This window comes from Gymnoscopelus braueri (genome assembly GCF_963280865.1).
Source record: "Gymnoscopelus braueri genome assembly, chromosome: 16".
Classification (NCBI taxonomy): domain Eukaryota; kingdom Metazoa; phylum Chordata; class Actinopteri; order Myctophiformes; family Myctophidae; genus Gymnoscopelus; species Gymnoscopelus braueri.
The window spans coordinates 14,327,722-14,338,402 of record NC_137616.1 but is presented as its reverse complement, the minus strand read 5'-3'; the positions used below and the strand labels follow the sequence as shown (position 1 = coordinate 14,338,402).

At 41.0% G+C, this 10,681-nt stretch overlaps 1 protein-coding gene across 1 annotated transcript in view; it reads right to left on the bottom strand.

Annotated features, from left to right (window-relative positions):
* The window catches only part of lama4 (laminin, alpha 4), a 50,512-nt gene continuing 39,831 nt past the window's right edge, over positions 1 to 10,681 (bottom strand). Inside the window, exons 31-40 of the mRNA XM_080453133.1 lie at positions 10,441 to 10,605; positions 9,119 to 9,263; positions 8,327 to 8,520; positions 7,377 to 7,566; positions 5,775 to 5,930; positions 4,393 to 4,552; positions 2,826 to 2,956; positions 2,080 to 2,173; positions 1,224 to 1,343; positions 1 to 660 (exon numbers count right to left, since the gene is read on the bottom strand). Of these exons, the coding sequence (XP_080309259.1) occupies positions 515 to 660; positions 1,224 to 1,343; positions 2,080 to 2,173; positions 2,826 to 2,956; positions 4,393 to 4,552; positions 5,775 to 5,930; positions 7,377 to 7,566; positions 8,327 to 8,520; positions 9,119 to 9,263; positions 10,441 to 10,605 (1,501 nt within the window). The 3' untranslated portion in view covers positions 1 to 514. The remainder of the gene's footprint in view (positions 661 to 1,223; positions 1,344 to 2,079; positions 2,174 to 2,825; positions 2,957 to 4,392; positions 4,553 to 5,774; positions 5,931 to 7,376; positions 7,567 to 8,326; positions 8,521 to 9,118; positions 9,264 to 10,440; positions 10,606 to 10,681) is intronic.

Sequence of the window (10,681 nt, the reverse complement as noted above, 5' to 3'; positions counted from 1 at the left end):
AGGTATTTGTACTTTGTACTGAGTATTTCCAATTTCCAATACGTTTACTTCTACTCCACTACAATTATTTGAAAACTTTAGTTACTAGTTACTTAGAAGATTTGTATTATTATTACAAAACATACATTAACCACTTCAGCCCTATATACATTTCGGCCATTTGTAAATAGCCGATCTACAAGCTCACAATGCGTCGCATCGCAACGCATTGTAAGCTTGTAGATCTGCTATTTTCAGAAGATTTTTATACATTTGAAAACTTCAAATGGGATATTCTGCATAATGAGTACTTTTACTTTTGGTACTTTAAGTATATTTTGATGTAAATTCTTTTGTACAAGTACATTTTGAATTCCGCACTTTTACTTGTATTTCTATATTGCAGTATTGATACTTTTACTTAAGTAAAAATTTGAGTACTTTTTCCACCACTGAACTTTGACGCATTTGACACCTCGGGCATGTGTTGGCCACTCCTCTGCAGCCGTGCATGTGTGACCGCACCTTTCCGGCTTTATGCCGCTGGACACGTGCCAACGCTGACCGCTCCGCTGACCAGAGCGGCTTTGTTGAGGCTCGCTTGGCTGCCGTTGATGGTCAGGTTCCTCATACAGCCCACGTAGCCCTTCTTAGTAGCAACGCTTTCTGGGAGGAGAGAGTCTGGAACAAGGAACGCAATGCACTGCTTTTGAAAACATTTCTGCTGCTTTTCTATTATAAAAGGTGACAAGATTAGCAGTGGTGGAAAGTACCTAAGTACATTTACTTAAGTACTGTACTTAAGTATAATTTTGAGGTATTTGCCGTATTTACTTAACTTGCGTATTTCCAATATACTCAAGTAGTACAATCTACAAAATCTTTTGAAAATAGCAGATCTACAAGCTCACAATGCGTCGCATCATTGTGAGCTTGTAGATCTGCTATTTTCAAAAGATTTTAATACATTTGAAAACTTGAAATGGGACATTCTGCATAATGAGTACTTTTACTTTTTCTACTGTAAGTACATTTTGATGCCAATACTTTTGCACTTTTACCCAAATAAATGTGTTATTCCTAACTTTTACTTGTAACAGAGTATTTCTATATTTCAGTATTGATACATTTACTTACTGTAAGTAAAAAATGTTAGTACTTTTTCCACCACTGAAGATTAGTCATAAAGATGAACGTTGATATTCCTAAAATCTAAAATAGGATATTTGATCACGGTCACTCACCTGGAGCTCCACCAATGAAAACAGGCGTCCCGTTATCCGTGGAGGTGGGATTCAGAGGTCCCACCACGTGGTTGACCTCAGAGTCCACGTCCAGCTGGACTACGTTAGCATCTCGGATCACTGCCATCAAACAGAGAAGGAACGGTTCATATATGGGTGCTTGACTCCTAACCACTTAAACCCCAGCAGCCGTACTGTGGGTAAAACTTTAGCAGAAAAATAGCCGATCTACAATTTTTCAGCGAAGATATTTAACCCATTTAAAAAATAGCAGATATACAAGCTCATAGCGCGGCACCGAGTGCCGCGCTATGAGCTTGTAGATCTGCTATTTTTGAAAAATCGTGAAAATGTGTGCAAATCTTTGAATATATATATTTTTTAAGCCAACATTTGTAAAATATTTTGTTCCAAAGATTTGAGTTACAAATTTTCGCTTTAAAAAAAAAATATATATATTCAAAGATTTGTACCCATTTTCACGTTTTGTTTTCTCCAAAAATAGCAGACCTACAAGCTCATAGCACTCGGTGCCGTGCCGTGAGCTTGTATATCTGCTATTTTTTGAATAGCCAAATAAATCTTAAAATGGTCTTATGGATAAAAATGAATATCAAATAACTAAATACTGAATCAAGCAACTTAAAAACTGTCCAGGGTCCCAAAAGCCAGAGTAAAATGATAAAATGACGCATTAAAAAAAAAAGGTGAAATATCCCTTTAAGTGGATAAGTATTGTTACAGTACAGTGCGATATGGTACAATATCTGCCTATCAAATTTCCATCGTCTCTACAAGCTCTCTCTCTTTAAAGAGCTGTGCAGTGTTGTGTTCAGAGTGATCAGTGGGTTCTCACCAGTAATCCTGTGCCATCCTCCAGCACACAGGCCCTGTCTGGGAGACACATGCGTGAAGAACTCACGTACTCCATTGTTCACCAGGACCACCACCTACAAATATAGGCCAGTGTATCGTCAACATCGGTATCAATGAATTTGTTCTAATTTGTTTGCATCTACAAGCTCACAACACTCGTTGTGTGCTTGTAGATCTGCTATTTTCACAACTTTTGTGCCACACTCTTTGTACGATGAAGCAGGGAATTAATTGAAAAAAACATATAAAAACATGGACATACAAGGTTTCTGACCAACAGCAACAATATGTATATCAGTGGTGGAGAAGGTACTCAAATTCTTTACTTTCTTTAAGTAAAAGTACCGATACTGCAATATAGAAATACTCTGTTACAAGTAAAAGTCTTAGAATTCAAATTTCACTTGAGTAAAAGTACAAAAGTATTGGCATCAAAATGTACTTAAAGTACCAAAAGTAAAAGTACAAAAATGTTTGAAAATAGCCTAGGTATAAAATAGGGCTAAAGTGGTAAATGTATGTTTTATAATGTAATAATTTATATCCGCAAATTAACTAGTACTAACTAAAGTAAAAAGTAAAAGTACAATATTTGCCTCTGAGATGTAGTGGAGTAGACAGAAAATTGGAAATACTCCAGTAAAGTAAAAAAAATACCTCAAAAGTGTACTTGAGTACAGTACTTGAGTAAATGTACTTAGTTACTTTCCACCAAGAAAAACGTACCGTCCCTTGATGAATGTACAGGGTGAGATACTCCTGCTCAGCGGTGTACACGTGCAGTAGCACGCCTGATGCCACACGGGGGCGCACCTCCACCACCAGCTCGAATCTCTGGCCCAGGTTGAACGTGTCGTCTATGGGAGGAAACAGAGTGAGGATGGAGTCATTTTTCTGAGTGTGTCCGTTTCCCTTTGTCTGGGCCTCACCTTTTTATTTCCTTCTCTCTCAGTGGTCCATATTTCTCTGCACTATACGTGCACGTGTAAAAACCTGAGCTGACGGGCAGTGTTGGGTGTGAAATCGCTCGGCGCAACAGCTGCAGCCTGACAGGCTCACAGAGAGACCTTGAGGCCTTCAACTTTTTTCGCACCCCTCACTTACAGCCCCTTACTTCCCCTGCCAACAGAGTCACACAGCTGCACTGGGGGTGTCTTACAGTACATAGGCCATTGGTTCTCAAAGTGGGGTCTCAGGGGTCCTTGGGGGGGTACCAGGGCCAGGGGGGTCCCCAGCTAAATTTGTTAATATAGCGTCACAATCATTTTAACCACTCTAACCGTATTTTGTACTTTGGCTCTTCAAAAATAGCAGATATACTCATAGCGCGGCACCGAGTGCCGCGCTATGAGCTTGTAGATCTGCATTTTTTTTTTTTAATCGTGAGGATTTTTGCAAATCTTATGAATATATATATTTTAAAGTAAAAAGAATGTACTCAAATCTTTGCTTCTGGAGGTCCCTTTGAGATGGGGGTCCGCAGCCAAATACATATGATTTTGGGGTCCTTGATATGAAAAAGTTTGAAAACTACTGGTATAGGCTATTGGTCCGTCCTAACTGAGTGAGTCTCAGCTTAGTTTTTGAAAAGGAAATCTAAACATAATGTGTTCAAAGTTACGAATCTTAACAATGGTTGGGGGCCTCACCACAGTGAATACGTGTTGTGTTGTGGGTAGAGAATTGAATGAATCAAGTGACTGTGGGTAGAGAATTGCACAAAGTCAGTGCCTCACACGTCGCACAAGTTCTTTCATACACAAAATGTGGACAGGCCTGGTCTCAGAGTGAAAATATCTCTATTTTAAGCTGCTTGACTCCGTCATACGATGAAGTATAAAACAGGACTTAGCTGGTGAAGTAAACAGGATTGCATGTTTTGAAAACAATTAACTGTACTATTTTAACTTGAATCTACCTTTTTATTTTATTACTTCCAGTATTATTATTGTTGTGTATATAGCACAGCCTTTGCAGAACATGTCCCACCAACATTTCGCTGCTTGTGCCTGTATGAGTGAGCGACACATAAGCCCCTATTGGTTCTCTTGATTCTTGAATTAGTGTAGGCTACTTGCTGTAATGGCAGTCACATCCTGGATTCAAATCTACTGTAATCATGTCGCACACTAGATTACAACTTTTACATTTCGCTCCCTGCTGTATCATGTTATAGAGTTTCTTTTCTCAAAGTGGGGTCTATAGGGACTCCCAGGTCCTTGAAATTCAAACGTCTTGAGAAGTACTGCATCTAACGGAGCAGAAGAAAAAGGTCAGGTCAAACGTTGGTTACCCAGGACGACGTATCCGCCTTCCTCGGAGAAGAAGGTGCCCGGCTCAGAGAGTCCTTCAAAGCACGGCGTGACGCCGAACCTCTGAGCCGCCGAGGACAGCCACTGGCCGTCGAGCTGCAGGTTCTTCACACAGCCGGTGAAGCTATAGGCAGAGTTTCTCTGCAGGGGAGAGAGAGAGAGAGAGAGAGAGAGAGAGAGAGAGAGAGAGCACAGCGGAAGTGTATTATGCATTAACGGCATGGTACGGATACGCGGTGTACAATACCGACGGTGAAAAACGGCAGGAAGAGATACATTAATAACACAGAATGGCGTCTTGCTGAGTTCAAAGTGTTGCGGGGCGGGTGGTTTCCTGCTTGCCTGCTTTCTTGTGGGAACATCATCTAAAGCCCAGTGGTCTGTGCTAGATCAGAGCTAGTAGTACGTCCCAGTATGGCCATATATAATGCACCAGAAAAGACCAGTGGGTTGTAAATTCAAAGAAGAATTTTTACTGTCTCTGAATGTTTCTTGCTACACTGTGAATGTTTTTTCCATTCATCCCTGTTGGTTTTGTTGGCTGCAGTTAAAGGCGGTGTAAAATAAGTGTTAAATAGCGCTATATTCCAATAACAACCATTTGCTATAGAGTTTGGTACAGGTACACACAGTAAAGCAATTTTATCCAATCCAGGGAGAGAACTGGATACAGGATACAGAAATTGATGAAGTGACGAAACAAAAACATGAGCACCAGACACTAAAATTGAAGCAGATAGAATGCTCTTTGAAGGGTTCTCTCTCCTGATTGGATATAATTGGTATCCCAGAATAAAAGTTTACTTTCTGTTTATTAAAGAGATGGAGAGACGGAGAAACACCTTTTACTGAACAAACACTCTATATCAGTGTTTACCGTCGGAATATAGAGCTTTAACCTTTCAACAAATCTTTTTTTTTAAAACAAAAACATATCACTTACACCGCCCTTAACTCTTTAAGACCGGGAACGCATCTGTGGGTCATTTTTAGATTTATTTGGCTATTCAAAAATAGCAGATATACAAGCTCATAGCGCGGCACCGAGTGCCGCGCTATGAGCTTGTAGATCTGCTATTTTTTTTAAATCATGAAAAGTTGTGCAAATATTTGAATTTCTTTCATTTGTTTTTGGCCGACATTTGTAACTCAAATCTTTGCTTCTGGGGGTTCCTGGAACTAAATATTTTACAAATGTTCGCTTTAAAAAATATATATAATCCAAGATTCTGACACGAATTTTCACGTTTTTTCAAAAATAGCACACAGATGCGATCCAGGTTAAAGTATTGCCCCATGCATTCCGCCCAGTTTTGCCGTATAGCATCGGTCCCCACTGTTCCCGTGCACGTGAGGCCTATACCTGAATGTTCTTCTGGGCTCTCCCTGGGGGAACGCCACCTACGTAGAGCGGCCCGGTGACGTGCCAGGAGAGGTTGCTGCCCTGGGCTTTGTCTTCCAGCACTGTGAGCCCATCAATTATTAATCGACCCATGTTTCCGTCGCGGATGAAAATAACCTGAAGCAGAGAGAGAGGAGAGATGAGGTTTGTCACTGTATGAATGCGGAAATGTGTTGAAAGTGTGATTTTTTGGATTGAACGTGATTGGGAAATCACTCCTGTGTTCATTTATCCATTTGTAACTCAGAGAATATACAAATGTTACATTTACATCCTCTGAGTTAAAGTAACACTGATGATTTTACTGTGTTGAAACGGTGACGTAGTCCTTAAAGGTTTAATGACATTCACTTTTACACCACATTCAAAGTCTTTGTCCTGGTCCTTCAAAAGTGTACAAAAAGTTTTAAGTGAAAATTCCATTCCAGTGATCCATGGCAGGTGTTTTTCTCTCACATTTCTAAAGCCTTTTCAACTGCAATGAAAAAATAAATCTTTGCCTGCGGGTGTCGCTGGTGAGGGATTTTGCCTGTCAATCATCGCCTCTGCTCCGCCCCCCCCAAAGGAAAGGATAGGGGAGGGGAGGGGCGAGGAGGAGAGTGGGCGGGATTAATCGACTGTGACCTCACTGTCGAAGGGCCAAGCTCAGATTACTTTTCAGCCTAATTATTCAGAAAACCCCAGACCACAGAAAATCCACTGAATGTTCTAAGTTCAGTTTTTTGGGGTGTAATTGAGGTCATAAAACCCCAAATAAAACATTGAAAATAAAAAAAGTGAAAATGAATGTCATGATACCTTTAAAGGTGTCCTTAAACCTTAAAGCAGGGGTCTTCAACGTTTTCAGCCTAAGGACCCCTTAGCTGAGATAGAGATGAAGCAGGTACCCCCATATTGTATAAAATTGTTTCAGATTAAACTTGTTTTGTTTTCGTGGTCTGCTCTTTTTTCCCTCTACACCTATACCTCTTTGCCAAAAATAAAATTCAATCGCGCTGCGTTGTGAGCTTGTAGATCTGCTATCTTTGGCTAAAGTTCTCCTCAGAAAAAGGATGCTAGGGTTAAGTGGTTAAGGTAAAAAAATATATATTATCACACAAATATTTGGCGGACCCCCTGTAGTAACTCTGAGGACCCCCTGTTGAAGACCCCTGCCTTAAAGGGATAGTTCACCCAAAAAAAATCAATCGATTAGTCACCCCATGGAGACTTGAATTCATGGAAGTTTTTTTGTTTTTGATGCATTCCTAAGCCAATAATTTGATGACCGGCGGAACGGTAGGCAGCGATTCCGGTAGGAGACACAAAGGAGAGTCTTTGTGTCTCCAACCGAATTATCAAATTATTGGCTCAGGAATGCGACAAAAACTAAAATATATCCATGAATTCAAGTCTCCACAGGGTGACTAATCGATAGAGAAAAGTTATTATGGAGGTGAACTATTCCTTCAAAGTTGTTAGAAATGCTCTCAATCTTGACTTTGGAAAAACATCTACAAACCCTGTAACTTCTATCTAGTGCAAGGTGCCTTTTGCTCAAACAGGATAAGTCAAACGGCTTACATTGTGCCACGTTCCGTCATTGTATTTCTCGTGGCTCTTGATCTTGACTCTCTGATCAGCCACGTTGAAGGTGTACAGCAGCTTCCCGTGAGCCAGGAACACAGCCATGAAGTTGTCCTCCTGCTCGTCTGATACATAAAAGATGAGACCGAACGACGACTGGGTCTTCAGAGACAGGGAGAAGTGGGACCTGGGGACAATGATGAGGAGGAGGATTTAACTTAGCCGTGCGCAAAAGGCACCGACAAAACTCTTTGAAGGGGAGGTGAGGTGCATTTTACATGTGTGAGTTTTTAAACAGACTTGACCTTTAGCCCATTAAGACGCATCTGTGTAACCACTTTGACCATTATTTTATACTTTGGCTATTCAAAAATAGCAGATATACAAGCTCATAGCGCGGCACCGAGTGCCGCACTATGAGCTTGTAAATCTGCTATTTTTTGGAAAATCTTGAAAATATGTGCAAATCTTTGAATACATGTATTTTTCTAAGCGAACATTTTCAACTCAAATCTTTGCTTCAGGGGGTCCCTGGAACAAAATATTTTGAGATGGGGCCGTCCGTGGCCAAATACATATCATTTTGGGGGTCCTTGACATGGAAAAGTTGGAGCACCACTTATATAGCAACATACTGTTAGGATTTAGAAAACATTTTAATGTATTTATATATGTATTTGGCTGCGGACCCCCATCTCCAAATGTTTTGTTCCAGGGACCCAAATGTTAGGTTTAATATATATTCAAAGATTTGCACACATTTTCACGATTTCTTTAAACAAATAGCAGATCTACAAGTTCATAGCGCGCCGCGCTATGAACTTGTATATCTGCTATTTTTGAATAGCCCAAAGAAGAAACAAAAATGACACAGATGCGTTCCCGGTCTTATATGGGTTAAGGTGATTCCAAAGTTGCGCTTCGTCCCCGTTCACAGTCACACTCACCTCTCAGAGAGAGACTGTGGGAGGTCGGCGTACTCCTGTCTGCTGTGGCCCACGCCGCCGTAGCGGTGGGCTAGGCGGGCGGCTCGGGGCCTCGGGGACAAGTAGCAGGGCGTCGCCTCGGGCTCGGACGGGTCCTGGCCGTCGCTCCTCAGTCCCATGAGGCCGAGCGGGATGCTGAACTTGTCTCTGCCCACCTTATATAGTGAGGAAGCAGATAGTAAAGCATTCTAATGTATAGTAGGTTTGATATTTAGTGATTTGGGACGAATGACTGAAATGCAGTGGTGTGAAGTAGCTAAGTACATTTACTAAAGTACTGTACTTAAGTCAAATGTTGAGGTATTTTTTTTTACTTTAGTGGAGTATTTACAATTTACAATACTTTTACTTCTATTCCACTACATCTCTGAGGCAAATATTGTACTTTTACTCCACTACATTTTTTTTGGAAAACTTTAGTTACTAGTTACTTTGCAGATATAAATTATTACATTATAAAACATACATTAACCACTTTAGCCCTATTTTATACCTAGGCTATTTGAAAATAGCCGATCTACAAGCTCACTGAGCTTGTAGATCTGCTATTTTCAAACATTTTAGTAATTTTACTTTTGGTACTTTAAGTACATTTTGATACCAATACTTTTGTACTTTTACTCAAGTACATTTTGAATTCCGGACTTTTACTTGTAACAGAGTACTTCTACATTGCAGTATTGATACTTTCACTTTAAGTAACACATTTGAGTACTTTTTCCACCACTGGTTGCACCCATACTTCATTCATACCTTCCTGGACTGGGTCTGCTTGGGTCCGGAGACCCTGGAATGAATCAGGGCAGCGGGCGGTCCCTCCACAGGACAGTCCTGGAGAGAGGCTCCCACGCTCTCTGTGTAGCGCTGGAAGTCCTCAGGCTCAATGTCCCTATCCTGTCTGGACGAGAGACATAGAGGGAGAGGGAGGGAGAGAGTGAGAGGGAGAGAGAGAGGGAGAGAGAGGGAGGGAGAGAGAGAGGGAGAGAGGGAGATGGAGGGAGAGAGAGAGAGAGGGAAGGGGGAGTTAGGGAGAGAGAGAGAGAGAGAGAGCGGTAGAGAGAGGGGGTGTGGAAGACAGAAAATAGACAGACTCAACACAACAAAGAAACTGTGTTTCCATGGCAACAAACATCATGTTCTATAACTCTTAAGTTCAAGATTTATTTGAGTCTCTCTCTCTCTCTCTCTCTCTCTCTCTCTCTCTCTCTCTCTCTCTCTCTCTCTCTCTCTCTCTCTCTCTCTCTCAGAGACATGAAACAGATGCACTGACACAATGTCATACATGGCTTCATAATTCCACCGTCTAGTAAATAAACTCTTCCCCAAGATATATTCTGTATATATTTTCATGGACGGTGGCCATAACAAATGCCCCATCTCACATATATCTATCCTAGATGATCAATCACATAAGGCCAAGGAGTAGTTCACCCCAAAAAAAAAAAAAAAATCTATTACACAGCCCATGAAGTCTTGAATTCATGTTTACTTTTGGTACTTTAAGTATATTTTGATAGTACATTTTTAATACAGGACTTTTGCTTTGTTACTTTTACGTAACAGGGTATTTCTATTGCAGTATTGATACTTTTACTTGAGTAGGAGACTAAATTGAGTATTGAGTATTATTGATACTGTATGTATATATATATATATATATCTCTGCTGTCCGGCAGAAACCAGCTAACTCCAAAATGTTCGTTTTTCAGGAAATTAAAACAAATGTGGAGTTAGGAGGTTTTGTTCATCATTGATAAGAACAGCTGAATGGACCTCCAAGCTCACAATGAGGTTAGAGGTCAAAAGGGGGTGGAGCCTGGATTCAGCAAAACCAGCTAACTCCGGTGGAGTTAGCTGGTTTAGCAGAAAGTTTGAGGATCCAATGGAGTTACCTGCTTTTGTCAGAAGCGCTTTTAAATGCTTTTCATTGGTTCAATTTTCTTTTTTTTACCAACACACAGACGTAAAGGGTGTTCAATGGCCCTGATTTATGGGGGGAAAAAATGCAAAAGCGTAAAAATGGAGTTATAGCTGGTTTCTGCCGGACAGCAACGATATGCACTCTGTGGGTATACCTGTTGATGTAGGCATAGCTGATGCAGCCGGTGAAGTTCTTGACCGTGCTGCTCGGAGCCCCTCCCAAGTAGAAGGTCTTCACAGAGGCACCTGATGAGGACTGTGGGGCAGACGATGGACGTTTCTTCTCCTGTTTGTCTTTGTCGTCCACTATCAGCTCATACCTGGGATAGACAGGTCAGCACTCAGTCAGACACTTGTTCAAAGTGGTTAGATCTATCTATCTATCTATCTATCTAT